The 16,242-nt window shown below is 49.2% G+C and overlaps 1 protein-coding gene across 1 annotated transcript in view; it reads right to left on the bottom strand.

The window, feature by feature from the left end:
• SLC38A10 (solute carrier family 38 member 10) overlaps positions 1 to 16,242 on the bottom strand; it is a 76,760-nt gene that overhangs the window by 46,189 nt on the left and 14,329 nt on the right. The window contains exons 7-10 of the mRNA XM_069750763.1: positions 15,087 to 15,189; positions 14,113 to 14,295; positions 3,091 to 3,202; positions 1,103 to 1,209 (exon numbers count right to left, since the gene is read on the bottom strand). Of these exons, the coding sequence (XP_069606864.1) occupies positions 1,103 to 1,209; positions 3,091 to 3,202; positions 14,113 to 14,295; positions 15,087 to 15,189 (505 nt within the window). The remainder of the gene's footprint in view (positions 1 to 1,102; positions 1,210 to 3,090; positions 3,203 to 14,112; positions 14,296 to 15,086; positions 15,190 to 16,242) is intronic.

The following is a 16,242-nucleotide window of genomic DNA, read 5'->3' as shown; positions in this document are numbered from 1 at the left end:
TACTTGTTGGCAGAATTATAAGGCGTTGGCGGTAACATCTGTACTGCACAGGATTCGGGGTGCTGCGTGAGCTCACAAGACACTGCACGGGTTTGGGGTGCTGCGAGAGTACAAAGGACACTGCACGGGGTCCGGATTGCTATGTGAGCTCACAAGACACTGGTCCGGGGTGCTGTGCGAGCTCACAAAACACTGCACGCGTCCGGGATGCTGTGTGAGCTCACAAGACACTGCACGGGGTTTGGGGAGCTGCGCGAGCTCAAAAGACACTGCACGGGGTCCGGATTGCTACGTGAGCTCACAAGACACTGCACGGGGTCAGGGGTGCTGTGCGAGCTCACAAAACACTGCACGTGTCCGGGGTGCTGCGTGAGCTCACAAGACACTGCACGGGGACCGGATTGCTACATGAGCTCACAAGACACTGCACGGGGTCTGGGGTGCTGCGCCAGCTCACAGGACACTGCACGGATCTGGTTTACTACGTCAGCTCACAAGACACTGCACGGGGTTTGTGGTGCTGTGCGAGCCAACAAGACACTGCAAGGGTCCGGGTTACTACGTGAAACCACAAGACACTGAACAGTGTCCGGGGTGCTGCACGAGCTCAAAAGTCACTGCACGGGGACCGGGTTGCTACGTGAGCTCAAAAGACACTGCACGGGGTCCGGGTGCTGTGCAAGCTCACAAGACACTGCACGGGATCCTGGGTGCTGTGTGAGCTCAAAAGACACTGCACGGGGTCCGGGTTGCTACGTGAGCTCACAAGACACTGCACGGTGTCCGGCGTGCTGCGCGAGCTCAAAAGACACTGCACGAGGTCCGGGTTGCTACGTGAGCTCACAAGACACTGCACGGGATGCTGGGTGCTGTGTGAGCTCAAAAGACACTGCACAGGGTCAGGGTGCTGCGCGTACTCACAAGACACTGCACGGGATCTTGGGTCCTGCGCGAGCTCACAAGACGCTGCACGGGGTCCGGGTGCTGCGCGAGCTCACAAGACACTGCATGTGGTCCGAGGGTGCTGTGCAAGCTCAAAGGACACTACCCCGTCTTATTGGCTGTAGGTACACAACCTCCTATCTGATTCCGGGGCACGGACCTGGGATGCAAGGCCATTCTTGTGGATCTTCTTATAGATGATGGCGGGGCAGATGAAGCAGATCAGGCTCCCCATTGTGGCACCAGTCAGTCCGAGGATGGTCTCCACTGGAAGTGAAAGCAAAGTAGCAGGGTCATTGTGTATACACATACATATAATATGAATGTAAAGATATAAGTATTAGATCCTGTTGAACAGCAGAATCGGTGGAGTTAAAGCAGCGGTGACCTATAAATGCAGTAGTATTACGGTGTAAGTAGGCCATCACATACACTGGGTAGGTGACAGCTGTGGGAACCCTGCAGATTGCCATAAAGGAGGGGGAATTGTGTCAAACGATGGATTGAATTGGCTAATCACCCCATTTTTTAGCAATCGCGTTTTATGGACTCCTCATAGGTTAGACCTACTCCACCCTTCCCCACTTATCAATGACTCGGGGTATTTTTCATATACTTAAGTTGAGCCAAAGTTGACATGTCCTGACTATCCAAGTCTGTCCAGCCGAGTAATGTCTGTGCCTGGCGCGTGTTGTAACCTCACAGTTCAGATTCCCCGAGCCAAACCCCAAAAGCACTGGCAGGGGTTGGCGTACGGTCATGTTCTCACCCTTGTGCACAGTGTAGAAGGAAATGTGGAGATGCTAGAAATTTACTTAACCTTTGCAGCCCTTCTTTGGTACAATACCTGAAGTATTCTCCTAGGCTCACCGTTTAATATTGAACTATCTGATCGTTGGTCGTAAAAACCAACTTAACAATTCGATATGAAGCTAAAACCCATGGAGCCATAAGGTATTCCCGATCTGTTATACACTTTCCCATGAGGAAGAGAGCGGCGTTGATGACAATATCAGCTGGTGCATGCACAATGCCAGCCGATCGTGAGCCCCTCCTGGCAGGCATCTCACAACGTATCATCATCAATACCTGACGATGAAATTCAGGATCACTTCTTACAAATGAGGTTGCCATACACATTAGATTACTGTCGGCTGAACCTCCTGAATCGGGAAGGGCCGACCATGTAATACGCATGGGGGCATCCAGACTCTTCCCTGGCGAAAGGTGTCAAAATAAAGGAAGATCAAAGAGCTGGATTTCAATTTCTTTCTTATGAGAAATAATCCTGTGTGAGAGGTGTCCAGGCAGCTGCCGACTCCCTGCTACCCATTAGAAACAGCTAGGGATACAAATGCTTGTGTATGGGAGGAACGGCTGCCATGATGAGACTGAGACCCCGCTATTTGTCAAGAAGGCTATACATATGGCCGCTCTATCACCATACTGACTTGTGTCTGGATGGACAGTTGGATAAGACTGGCATTGTTCTGTAGCAACTGCAGTTTACTGACTCCTCGTATACCGTATTTTCTGGGGTATAAGACGACTGGGCGTATAAGACGGGGGTCATCTTATACGCCCAATCATCTTATACGGCGTGTGGTTCCCAGGGTCTAGAGGAGAGGAGACTCTCCTTCAGGCCCTGGGATCCATATTCATGTAAAAAATAAAGAATAAAAATAAAAAATATGGATATACTCACCCTCGGACGGTCCCTGGCTCGCAGCGCTTCTAGCGTCTCCCTCCGTTCCTAAGAATGCAGTGAGTGAAGGACCTTCGATGACGTCGCGGTCACATGAGCGGTCACCTGACCGCGACGTCATCAAAGGTCCTTCACTCACCGCATTCTTAGGAACGGAGGGAGATGCTAGCAGCGCTGTGAGCCAGGGACCGTCCGAGGGTGAGTATATCCATGTTTTTTATTTTTATTCATTATTTTTTACATGAATATGGATCCCAGGGCCTGAAGGAGAGTCTCCTCTCCTCCAGACCCTGGGAACCACACGCCGACATCCAGGATCGCTCCCTGCACACGCCGTACTCGGCGTATAAGACGACCCCCGACTTTTGGGACAATTTTTAGGCGTCAAAATGTCGTCTTATACGCCGGAAAATACGGTATCTTCGGCCTGCTACGAGACTCACCATTTGGTATCAGAATTCCACCCATCATTGTACCAAACACGATGACCAGGGTCAAGACTTTGAAGCGTAATGGGGGCATATATCCTCCAGCAGCAAAGGTGCCATCTTTTTGCTGTAGGGGGAAAAAAAAAAAATACATGTTTGGGCAGCAGACACATAACCGATAATGGCCGATAGCAGAGAGCATTAGGTTGCCCATCTCTTCTTTTAGACTAAGCCTGCAATGAATGGGGTGACATTTTGCTGATGAATAAGCTGGTATAAATGTGCAGTGATCACAGGGAATCTGATCATGGGATGACCACCTGCATCTAGGCTGAGACGATGCAGCACCTCTCGCTTCCACATCGGGAGGTGCAGCTGTTATGGCAGCCACCGCTACTTCACAGGTATCAGGTATCTGCACCCTTACCAACCATGTACGATACCTGGCAAGTAGCTGCAGACGTAACGTCAGCATTGAGTCTCATGGCAGAATGTGAAGGTGAGAAGCTGGTTGAGCCCCGTGAACACCTTCGGGACAGGGCAATTCTTTGTTTTTGTGCCTTCATTTTTTTTCCTCCCCTACTTCCAAAAGCCATAATACTTGTATTTTTCTGCAGACATAGCTGGATGAGGGATATTTTTTTTGTGGGACGAGTTGTATTTCTGAATGACAGCATTCATTTTACCATATGATATAATAAATAACGGGAAAAAATCCCGTAAAATCTCTTTATCTTAGCCTCTAATTGGGGGACACAGGACCATGGGTGTTCTGCTGCTGTCCACTAGGAGGCGACACTATGCATAATCTGAAAAAGATTAACCGTGGCTCCTCCTCTGCAGTGTACACCCCTGGACGGCGTCAGCCTTTTCCAGTTATATGCAAAAGCAGTAGGAGGAACGTAACATGAATAACATAACCATGCCTATAAGAAGGCAACTATGTACGAGCTCAAGAAAACAATATGAGAACTCAAACAGTAACAACAGCCCGGAAAGGGCAACAGGGTGGGAGCGGTGTCTCCCAATTAGAGGCTGAGAAAGAGATTTTACGGTGAGTACACAAAAATCTCCTTTACTCTGTCACCTCATTGGAGGACACAGGACCATGGGACGTCCCAAAGCAGTCCCTGGGTGGGAAGCAATGGACGAATATTGTGCAGACAGGCCCCTACACTTGGGGCACCGCCGCATGAAGAACACATCTACCCAGGCTCGTGTCCGCTGGGGACTGGGTATGAACCCTGTAGTGTTTAGTAAACGTGTGTAGGCTAGAACAAGTGGTAACAAATCTTGGCAGAGGCTGGCTTCTGCACCCTGATCATGGTCCTAATGATGTCCGGCGAGAGCAGTGCCTGGGTTAGAACGCAGGTTTCAAGGGCCACACCGTCAAATTGAGGGCCCCTGAGTTCTTGTGGTAAAACGGGCCTTGTGATGTGATAGAAGATCCGGCTGGTCAGGGAAGCGCCAGGGGGCGTCTGCTGTAATTTGTACGATGTCGGCGTACCATGTACGTCTGGGCCAGTCCGGTGCGATTAGGATGGTTGTAACTCCCTTTTGCTTGATCTTCCTCACCACTCTGGATATCAGGGGGGGGGGGGGGGAGAGGGGGGAGGTGGAAAAAACGTACAGAAGCTGGAACTGGGTCCAGTCCTGAACCAGAGTGTCTGCCCTGGCCATGAAGTTGGAGACCTTGGCATTGAAGTGGGATGCCATTAGGTCCATATCCGGGGTCCCCCAGCGATGGCAGATTAGGCAAAAAGTTTCAGGATGGAAAGACCACTCTCCCGAGTCTATTCCTTGTCGGCTGAGGAAGCCTGCTTCCCAGTTGTCCACACCCGGAATGTGGACTGCCGAGAGAACCGACCCCGTGTCCTCCGCCCAGTGGAGGATGTGTGACACTTCTCGCATCGCCTGGGTACTGCGGGTCCCCCCTTGGTGATTCACCTATGCCACAGCCGTGGCATTATCCAACTGTATTCTGATGCGAGAGGCTGCCAGTAAGTGATGGAAGGCCCTCAATGCCAGGAGGATGGCACGAATTTCCAGGATGTTGATGGGCATGGTCGCTTCCACTGGGGACCACTTGCCCTGTGTCCTGTGGTGTAGGTGCACTGCACACCAACCCATCAGGCTCGCATCGGTGGTCAGAGCCTTCCATTGACCTGTGAGAAAGGATTTCCCCTTTGCTAGCGAGGTTGGCTTGAGCCAACAGTGCAGGGACCTCCTGGTTGACGTTAGCCGGAACTCCCTGTCGAGAGAGAAAGGGTTCTTGCCCCAGGACTTGGAGAGACCTTAGGTGAAATGGGGCAAAAGGGACCGCTTCTATTGCTGCCCCCATCCTACCAAGGACTCTCATGGCAAAACGGAGAGATTGAGGGGGTTTGCGGAGGAGGATGCGAACTCCTAGCCGGAGAGCCAGTGCCTTGTCCTTGGGAAGGAGCACTAGACCCCTGGAGGTGTAGAATAGCATTCCCAGGAATGTCAGAAACTGACTCAGGGCTGTTGATGACTTTTGTAGGTTGACTAACCAGCCCATGCGACTCGGAGAGTGTCGATTGTGATTGAGACGCTGAGCTCGCAGTCCTTGAAGGTGGGAGCCTTGATGAGTAGATCGTCCAAGTATGGAACAACTACTATGCCTCTGGAGTGCAGGGCGTCCATGGTGGCTGCCATGACTTTGGTAAACACTCTGGGAGCCGTGGGGAGTTCGAACGGGAGAGCCACGAACTGGTAGTGGTCCTGGTAGATTGCGAACCTAAGAAACCTCTGATGGGCAGGTGCAATCGGCATATGCAGGTATGCGTCTTGTATGTCTATGGAGGCGTGATATTCTCCCTTCTCCATGGACGCAATGATGGACCGAAGGGACTCCATGCGGAAGTGACGGACCCGTACATATTTGTTGAGTTGTTTTAGGTCCAGTATGGGCCGGACGCTGCCTCCTTTCTTGGGGACTACGAATAGATTGGAGTAGAACCCTCGGAAGCGCTCGCCGTGGGGCCCGGTACAATGACTCCTGCTTGAAAAGGCGAGGAGACTGCTTGTCGGAAGGCACGAGCCTTGGCTGGTGGTTTTGGGGGGACAGAGAGGAAGAATCGGTCCGGTGGGATGGAGGTGAACTATATCCTGTATCCGGAAGACACTAGTTCCCTGACCCACCTCTCTTCTGTAATAGGCAGACAGACTTGATGAAAGAGCAAAAGTCGGCCGCCTACGGGTGTGGTGTCTTCCAGAGTGCGTGAGTCATGATGAGGAGAAAGTCTGAGATTTTCCTCCTCTGGGCTTAGACTGGCCTGCTTTTGACTGCCAGGTCTTGTCCGGTCTTTGCATCGATCGGGAGTTGTCCCTGCGTGGGGAACGGTTATGATTTTGTGCTGGACACGAGACCGACCAGCACGAGGAGTTCCGAAAGGATCGGAATCGAGTTTGGTTACGCTTCTTGTAAGTGCGTTTAGGTTTCAGTTGGGGAAGAGAGGTACTCTTACCCCCGGTGGCGCTGGATATCATCGTGTCCAAATGTTCACCGAAAAGTCGCCCACTGAGGTAGGAGAGGTGCGTGAGGGACTTCGTTGAGGCTGCGTCCGCTTTCCATTCCGGCAGCCAGAGGATACACCGAATTGTGATGGCGTTTGATGCTATCCCCGCTACACTTCTTGCTGAATCCAGGGCTGCATGAAGCATGTAATCTGCTACAACTACTATTTGAACCGCTTGGTCCGACAGCTCAGGAGCGGATGCTTGGAGGCCAGCTTGTAAATTCTTGGCCCAGGCCACAATGGCCTTGGCAGCCGAAACTGAAGCGAACGCGGGAGCCAGGGATGCCCCTGCAGCCTCGAAAATTGAACGAGCCATGCATTCTACCTGCCGGTCTGCTGCGTCCCTGAGGGTTGAGCTATCTGGCAGTGAAAGGAGGGTCTGTGCTGCTAGTCTAGAGACTGGGGGGGGTCTACTTCGGGTGGGTCTGTCCAGTAACTTGAGATCCTTCTGTGAGAAGAGGTACCTCGCCTTGCTTTTTAAGGATCGCCTTAAACTCTGGGTGGTTTGAGAAAACCTTAGGCGGCTTCAGAGGTCCTTCAAAGGAAATGTTGTGTTTTGGGGCCTCTGATGGTGGATCACAAATGTCCAGCACCCGATGGATGGAAGAGATTAAGTCCTAAACTAGCGCTGTATTGCTAAGGGGGATTGGGATCAGGGACCCCTCCATTTCCTTGTCTGAGTCGGAGTCACAGATGCCTTCCGAATCCTGTGTATCACTGAGGCGTCATCTGCTGGGTGAGCTGGGGCGGAGGCCTTCTCTGGTCGGGGATTGCGGAGATCTGCATTGTCTGCCCTGGAAGGGGACGGTCTTGATGACCTGGAACTACGGTGTCTCTCCCTAGAAGGGGATGACCGTGTGCTATGGGATGACGCAGATGGACTTGACTTGCACTTGATGTGCCAGAGTTGTCCTGTCCCTAAGTCAAGCTCTTCCTTTGCTGGGTAATGGTCATAGCCGAGGCATGACTCAGCAGAGCCTGAAGCAATGTGGAGGTTAGGTTATCTATAGACTGCGTTATAGATTGCGACATCTGAGTGACCCATTCCGGTGTGGCATTAGACACCGAAGCATTGGCAGGAGCTTCTTAGGGCTCTGACACAGTGGTCTGAGTGCAGTCCTGGCAGTGCGGGTACGTGCTGCCACTGGGGAGAGCGGTCCTGCAGGCTGTGCGGAATAACAGTCCTGCCTGGTTCTCTTGGACCTTGAGTCCGGCATAGTGCACAGAGTGCAGAAGGGCTGGCTATGCAGAGGACCTTACAGGGGAAGCTATGCAGAGGAAGCTATAGGGGAGCCTTATAGGGAATATGGATTCACAGCCGAGTAAAACAACCCAGCTGTGATCTTACCCCACCAGTTTGACCCTAGGTCCAGCGCCGAAGATCCACAGTCTGTACCCCCCGGAGACTGGCTGGCCTGGTCCTGCTGACCGGGAGATGCAGGGTTAATCCTTGCTGCAGTAGAAATGGCCGCCGAGGAGAAGAGGAAGGGGGAGAAGGGGGCGGAGAGCTGAGGAAAAAGGCGGCAAAGCCGTGTAAAAACGTGCCCTTTCTGTCTCGATCCGCCCCCACTATGACACTGTAGAGTGTCATATTTGTCATCCGGGGGGCGGAGAGGAGGCGGTGGCTTCAGCTAGGCCGAAGCTGCAGCCTAAATTAGATGCCTGATGCCCAGAAAGGCTCCAGGCCGGCGCGAAAGTCCGGGAGGGGTCGGATCTAAACCGGCCCCCCCCCCCCCCCGGATTTAAAAGCAGGATGGCGGTGGGGCTATAAGCGGAAGGGGGGAGCCCTGTGAGGGGTCCCCCTGAGGCAGTATGGATCTGGTGCTGCCGCAGAGACAGGGGCGCAGGGAGCCCTGTGTCTCTATTGTGCTATGCCTGCCTGCACTCCCCCCGGCCCCGACAGGAGCCTGCAGCTGGGCTGGGGTCCCTGGATGCAGGCGCAGTATGCTGGCCCATTGCTGGGAGCTGCAGAGTGCTGCCTGTACAGGCCCTACCCGAGGCGTCTCAACCCAATGCCCCCAGAGAGGGTTAGGGAGGGTGCTGCTGTCACAGCCAGGGGGCTTTATCCTCACCTCTCATTTTTCATATTTCTAGTGCAGTAATGCAGTTAAAATTTCGTTTTTTCAAGTTTGCATGTTTTGGCGCTGCAGTGTGCTGCCCTATTTATTTAACTTTATCCTCACCTCGACCTCAACCCAGAAACCAAAAGGAATTGGGGAAGGAGCGATATGGGGAATAGCCATCTCGACTTCAACCGGGCACCCCCGTAATAGGGGGCCGAGGAAGGAGCCATGCCACTTTTCTTCATCTGTAATACGTCGGAAAAAAACGGAGTAAAAATTTTTTTTTAGATGTGCCTCCTATGAGACACTAAGCAAAAACTGGAGAAGGCTGACACCGTCCAGGGGTGTATACTGCAGAGGAGGACCCACGGTTAATCTTTTTTAGATTATGCATACTGTCGCCCCCTAGTGGACAGCAGCATAACACCCATGGTCCTGTGTCCCCCAATGAGGCGACAGAGTAATTCTAAGTGTGGTGAAAAATAAGCTATTCTGACATTTTTGAGGGTTTTCCATTGGCGATGTTCATTATGCGGTAAAAATTACCTAGGACTGTGCTTTTCCAGGACAGTACGATTGCAGAGATATCAAACCTTGCATTTTTTTGTTTTTATTATTTAAACTTGGGAGAAAAAAAATTTGGTTTAAGTCTCAATTTTCCAACACCCATAACGTTTTTTCAATCAGGGGCTTATTTTGTGTGTGATGAGCTGACGTTTTTATTTATACCATTTTGATTACGGTACTTTTTATTGTATTTATTTTTGGAGGGGAGGAGTGGTGAATTAAAAAAAATTGGCAATTCTGGAGTTTTTTATTATTATTATTATTATTATTATTATTATTATTACACCTAGTGATTATTATTATTATTATTATTTATTTATTTATATAGCACCATTAATTCCATGGTGCTGTACATGAGAAAGGGGTTAGTGATGAAAGAACGTGCACAGATAAGGTGTTATTCGACCATGCTCGTGCGCTAATTGAGTGTCTATGGCGTGCTTGATTTCCTGTTTATTAGGCAACCCTGCATGTGTTACGGCTGTCGAACAGTGGCAAGACATGCAGCCGAGGGGACGTGAACATATTATCCGAGCACATCCAAAGAAAAAAAGGGGGAGAGCAAAAAAAGCAGCACAGCTCAAATCTCCAGAGATTGTCAATAACGTGGAAAGCATACAGCCACTGGCTGTCCGATATGGTAGAAAGGCGGTGCTTGCGTGATCTAAAGTATGAACATGCGGAGTCAATAGAAGAAACGCAATAGCACTCACCAATCTAGCAGTTCACATGTCTTTTATTAGAACGTATGGCGGTACATCTTCACGGCTCGGGAGGGTGAATAGAACACAGGAGTGCGACAAACGAGACGACGGCCGTTTCGCGCTGCAACCAAGCGCTTCTACGGGTCCATGTCAGAGAGGAAGTGACGCCGGGATAAGTAGGTGAGTAACCACGAACTCCTCCTGCGTCAACATCCAATCGGACAACAGAGAGTGCACAGTGCAAATAAAAACAATTAAAAACAAATGCGAAAGAATACTGGTACAAGGAACAATCAATGAACAATCAGAAAGGCAGTCTTATATTACTATGGTTAATATACTATCGCAATATGGCATTCTACCTCAACGGCATCCAACAACAAATACTAAAACCCACCTATCCTATAAAAGGAAAGAAAGATTGTCTACTACATGCAAACACAGGCAGAATCTATGAAACAATAGGAAAACACTGCAGCGAAGATATGCGGGAGCGAACAAGCAAAAAACAAAAAAAAGAAAAGAGATATAACGCCAGACACAAACATACCTGCTAGGTTACCTTATAGAAACACAGACATATCCAGTCTATCGTTCAGACCCGCTGGGCCAGTGGCACGTGTTCGGCATAATCCATTTAGCTTCTTGTCTTAATATTTTATGGAGATCGCCACCCTGTGCCGGTAGGGTCACTTTTTCGATACCCACAAATGTTACCACCTCAGGGTTACCACCATGGTTTTTCCTGACATGAACACCCTTCCCTGATCGGATTTTATTTAAAGTGCTCTCTGAACCGCATGTACAATCTGCGGATATTCTTGCCAATATAGAACCTTCTGCAGGGACAGAACACTGCGTAAACCACATATTCCATTTTGCATGAAATAAACTGGCGACCGTGGTGTGTAACGGGGCCAATATTGACCACCCGACCCAACAAATGAAACTGACAATACTGACAGTGACCACACCGGTAATTGCCTACGGGCGCAGCTTGTTCCAACCAAGTAGATCTCTCTCTTACCACACGATTGAGTATCAGTGTGTCTCTGATGCATGTGCCCCGTCTATTAGATACCAGGGGTCCTCTTGCAGTCCTCGCTGTTAACTCCCTGTCTCTCTCTAATATATTATTATTATTATTTATTTATATAGCACCATTGATTCCATGGTGCTGTACATGAGAAGGGGTTACATACAAGTTACAGATATCACATACAGTAAACAAACTAACAATGACGGACTGATACAGAGGGGCGAGGACCCTGCCCTTGCGGGTTTACATTCTACAGGATTATGGGGGAGGAGACAGTAGGTTGAGGGTTGCAGGAGCTCCGGTGTTGATGAGGTAGCTTCGATAGTGATGAGGCGGCAGCGGTGTCAGTGCCAATATGCCAATGCCTGCGGATCGAAGCTCTAATCTCCCTGTCCAAGGGGCCATACTGAAAACAAAAGGTAAACCGTTGTTTAGAACTATTTGGTGGCTTCTCTTTCAACCCCCTGGTGCAGCGTCCACCCGTTCCAATGCGGAACCCAACAGTTCATCTGGATACCCTCTGTCACGGAGCCTACACACAAGCTCCTCCGACTGGCGATCAAAGCCTCTCTGCATATTGTTCACACGCCGTGTCCTTAAAAGCTGACTATAAGGTAATGACCTCTTAATGTGATTAGGATGGAAGCTATTAAAATGTAAGATGGAGTTGACCGCAGTAGGTTTGCGGAATATAGAAGTACATATACTACCTTCTACCACCTCCACAAATACGCCAAAAAGTCTAAGCACTCAGAGAGCACTTTAAATCAATCCGATCAGGGAAGGGTGTTCCGAGACTGATTAATCATGTCAGGGAAAACCATGGTGGTAACCCTGAGGTGGTAACATTTGTGGGTATCGAAAAAGTGACCCTACCGGCACAGGGTGGCGATCTCCATCAAATATTGTTAAGACAAGAAGCTAAATGGATTATGCGGACACGTGCCACTGGCCCAGCGGGTCTGAACGATAGACTGGATATGTCTGTGTTTCTATAAAGTAACCTAGCAGGTATGCTTGTGTCTGGCGTTATATCTCTTTTCTTTTTTTTGTTTTTTGCTTGTTCGCTCCCGCATATCTACGCTGCAGTGTTTTCCTATTGTTTCATAGATTCTGCCTGTGTTTGCATGTAGTAGACAATCTTTCTTTCCTTTTATAGGATAGGTGGGTTTTAGTATTTGTTGTTGGATGCCGTTGCGGTAGAATGCCATATTGCGATAGTATATTAACCATAGTAATATAAGACTGCCTTTCTGATTGTTCATTGATTGTTCCTTGTACCAGTATTCTTTCGCATTTGTTTTTAAAGGGAACCTGTCACCCCGTTTTTTGAGATTGAGATATAAATACTGTTAAATAGGGCCTGCGCTGTGTGTTACTATAGTGTATGTAGTGTACCCCGATTCCCCACCTATGCTGAGAAATACATTACCAAAGTCGCCGTTTTCGCCTGTCAATCAGGCTGGTCAGGTCGGGTGGGCGTGGTGACATCGCTCTTTTCTTCCCCAGCTTTCCGTTGGTGGCGTAGTGGTGTGCGCATGTCCAGACTTCCGAATCCCCTGCGCGCACGTGAAGCAAAAGCGCGCGTTCTGCGCTATTGCCCCTGTCATCGGTGGGGGCGGCCATCTTCCTGGGGCCTCGCGTGCGCAGATCGAGTACTCTGCTGCACGGGGCTTCAGGAAAATGGCCGCGGGATGCCGCGCGTGCGCATTAGAGATCGCGGCGGCCATTTTCCCAAAGCCGAGTTTGCATCTCGGCTTTGGGAAAATGGCCGCCGCGATCTCTAATGCGCACGCGCGGCATCCCGCGGCCATTTTCCTGAAGCCCCGTGCAGCAGAGTACTCGATCTGCGCACGCGAGGCCCCAGGAAGATGGCCGCCCCCACCGATGACAGGGGCATTAGCGCAGAACGCGCGCTTTTGCTTCACGTGCGCGCAGGGGATTCGGAACTCTGGACATGCGCACACCACTACGCCACCAACGGAAAGCTGGGGAAGAAAAGAGCGATGTTACCACGCCCACCCGACCTGACCAGCCTGATTGACAGGCGAAAACGGCGACTTTGGTAATGTATTTCTCAGCATAGGTGGGGAATCGGGGTACACTACATACACTATAGTAACACACAGCGCAGGCCCTATTTAACAGTATTTATATCTCAATCTCAAAAAACGGGGTGACAGGTTCCCTTTAATTGTTTTTATTTGCACTGTGCACTTTCTGTTGTCCGACTGGATGTTGACGCAGGAGGAGTTCGTGGTTACTCACCTACTTATCCCGGCGTCACTTCCTCTCTGACATGGACCCGTAGAAGAACTTGGTTGCAGCGCGAAACGGCCGTCGTCTCGTTTGTCGCACTCCTGTGTTCTATTCACCCTCCCGAGCCGTGAAGATGTACCGCCATACGTTCTAATAAAAGACATGTGAACTGCTAGATTGGTGAGTGCTATTGCGTTTCTTCTATTGACTCTGCATATTATCCGAGCACGCCAAAGATACTCTGTTAGCACATGAGCACGTGGAATAACACCTTATCTGAGCACATTCGCTCATCATTAATTACAGTGTTTACTAATTGGGTTAATTTTATAGTTTGAAAGGTCAGACTTTCATGAATGTGGCAACACCAAATATGTTCATTTTTTTATTATTTTAATGACGGAAGGGAAGGAAGGATGAATTAGAATTTCATTTCAGATTTTTTTTTACTTGTCACTTTATTTTTCAGTCCCCTATAGGAGATTTGAACCTGTAATCATCCGATGGCTTATGTTATATATTGCAATACCGTAGTGCTGCAGTATATAGTGATGATGGCAGTCTCCTTTGAAGCTCAGCATATAGTTGAGCTCCAGGAGTACAAACATGGTGGTGATGGGAGAAGGGGTCTTCAGAAGGCCCCCAGCTGTGATTGCGACCCATTGGCAGTGTGCCGATGGGGGCCGATGCTCAATTGCACCAGTTGTGATGTTGTTTAAATGCTTTCAGACAGATAGCGGAACCTAAATTGTTAAAAGCCGCTGCCAGAACTCAGTTCCGGCCACGGCTACTAGAGATAGGTGATCAGTAGCTAGGCAGGGGTTCCAGAAATGCTGGTTACATCTTGGGTTGTCTCTTGTACTCACTTGCTGCTCGAACAATAATGTGTTCAGGGCTTGTCTGCAAGGCAGGATCATCATAGGAAACCCGACAGCCACGGACATCATGAATCCCACCCTAATCATCTCAGTCACCAGGTTTGAGGGAAAGTTCACCAGTACATTACCGGCAATGGTTTCCGTAAAACTGACATAGCCAAAAAAACCAACCTGTGAACAGGAGCAGAAGGCATTAATATGTGGATAGGAAGAAGAAAGAGCCCATTTATCTCTCGACCTGAAGTACAAATCCAACATTTCATGTAGATCTTGTAGTATAACGAAATTTACTGAAGGGGGAGCTGTTGCCATTTATGAAATGCATGAAAATTATGCCCTTATGACGATGTTTGGCCATTTGTTAAGGATCGCTAGGGCAAATATGCCTCCACAGAAATGTAGGGACTTCCATAGAAGTCATTATCTACCCTAGATAACAGCCAGTAATGGGGGTGGGGACACTCCCGATGATCGGTCACTAGAAGAGCTGGCAGCGATCACATACTGCCATTTATTTGAATGGGGGCCATATAATACTTAATTTTCCCCGCAATGCAGTCCGAGAGCAGCAACGGTTCTCAGAAAAGTAGTCCCTTGGCTAAACCTGCCAAACTCTCATTCAGTTGACATCATCCTCTCTCCTTCCTCTATGTATGCACCAGTGTAAGTGGGGCCATTTACCTCCTTCCTGGGTTGTGAGAAGTGGAGGAGAGGTCCTTATGTCTGCCCATTCTCTGATGACATCACAGGGATCACCTAGAACACATCTAAGGGCCTCCCCACCTAGTGTCTCCCTTTGTATGCTTTGACATGTCATTTTCCTTCATCAGGACATAGCTACAGCTAAAAGCCGAGCTGACGAATGACTATACCTCACGTGCCCATGTGCTGTGTTGAGGGGTATGGCTGACGTGGCAGCACCATCATAGATCGGCACAGCACTCCACAGTATGTGATCTTACCAAGACGTAGAAGCTAGTCACCACATTCAGAGACAAGGCAAAGATGGAGCTCATGGTCTTGACAGAGGGCTCGTCCAGGCTGTCGTATGTTGGAAGGACTTGTCTACAGCAAACAAACAGGCAGCGATTAGTTATAAAGTTCCCCCCAAAAAAGTATACACAGGACTCCCATATTAATGCCAATAGCTGTATAAACTATATATCCCATAAAAGTTATATCTAGCGTAATATGAGATAGGCCCATTTCCTTATCGTGGCTGAAGGGAGGATCAGGTGGTCTTTACCGAAGAGATGGATCAATATATCTCATCTATGATCTATGGGCAAGATATATAGATAATCATCCTGATTCTTAGGTCCGATTCCAGATTTATGGAATTTGTCAGTCTTCTCAGTCAAAATGACCTTGGTCTGTATTTTACAAGTGGGTATCAAGCTGAACGAATTCACTTTTTGGATATCTCGGTTGTGAAGACCGATATGGGAAACCTGAAGATGATTCTACATTGCAAGCAAACCTTAATAAGTCTTCTGTACTGGGAAAGTCATCATCCTAAATCATTAAGAGGGATTCCCAAAGGACAATATCTTAGGCGAAGAAGAAATTGCTCGGAGGTTCGTGGTTATAGGCTTAAATGGAAAGATCTGGTTAGGACTCCTTGTCTATAGGATCCTTTGTCCATTCCTTCCCGCCTTTACCTCCACTTTGTGCTGCTTTTGTCTGGCTGGAGTGTTGTCAGGGAATCAAGGCTATGACAATTAAGGGTTAAGCAAAAATGATGAGGTGGTCTGGCATCGAGTCCCATCCTATGAGGCAGCTGAACCAAGGTGGTGTTCTTCTGCGTCTGGCATTCTTGGTGCCTGTTACGTTTACTAGCCTATGTGACGTCATGGTGCTGCAGGGCCTAGCAAGTCCATGTGGTGCCCAGGATCCCACGCACAGAAGAAACCTGCCTTGGTCTTGCTCCCTCGGGTTGCATTGGATGTCGGACCAGGGCACCTCAAATCCTTTTGCGCCACTGTTTTATTCACAGGCATAAAAGTGAGGGAAATTAGAGGAGCAGATCAGACTTTGCCAACACAACTGCAGTGTTTTCTCTACTCCTAGATCCTCTTACATATAAGGTTGTTTTCCATTTTATTATTGTACAAATTG

This window comes from Ranitomeya imitator, chromosome 2 (genome assembly GCF_032444005.1).
Source record: "Ranitomeya imitator isolate aRanImi1 chromosome 2, aRanImi1.pri, whole genome shotgun sequence".
NCBI classification, from domain to species: domain Eukaryota; kingdom Metazoa; phylum Chordata; class Amphibia; order Anura; family Dendrobatidae; genus Ranitomeya; species Ranitomeya imitator.
The sequence above is the reverse complement of the archived record's forward strand: the minus strand, read 5'-3'. Positions and strand labels throughout refer to the sequence as shown.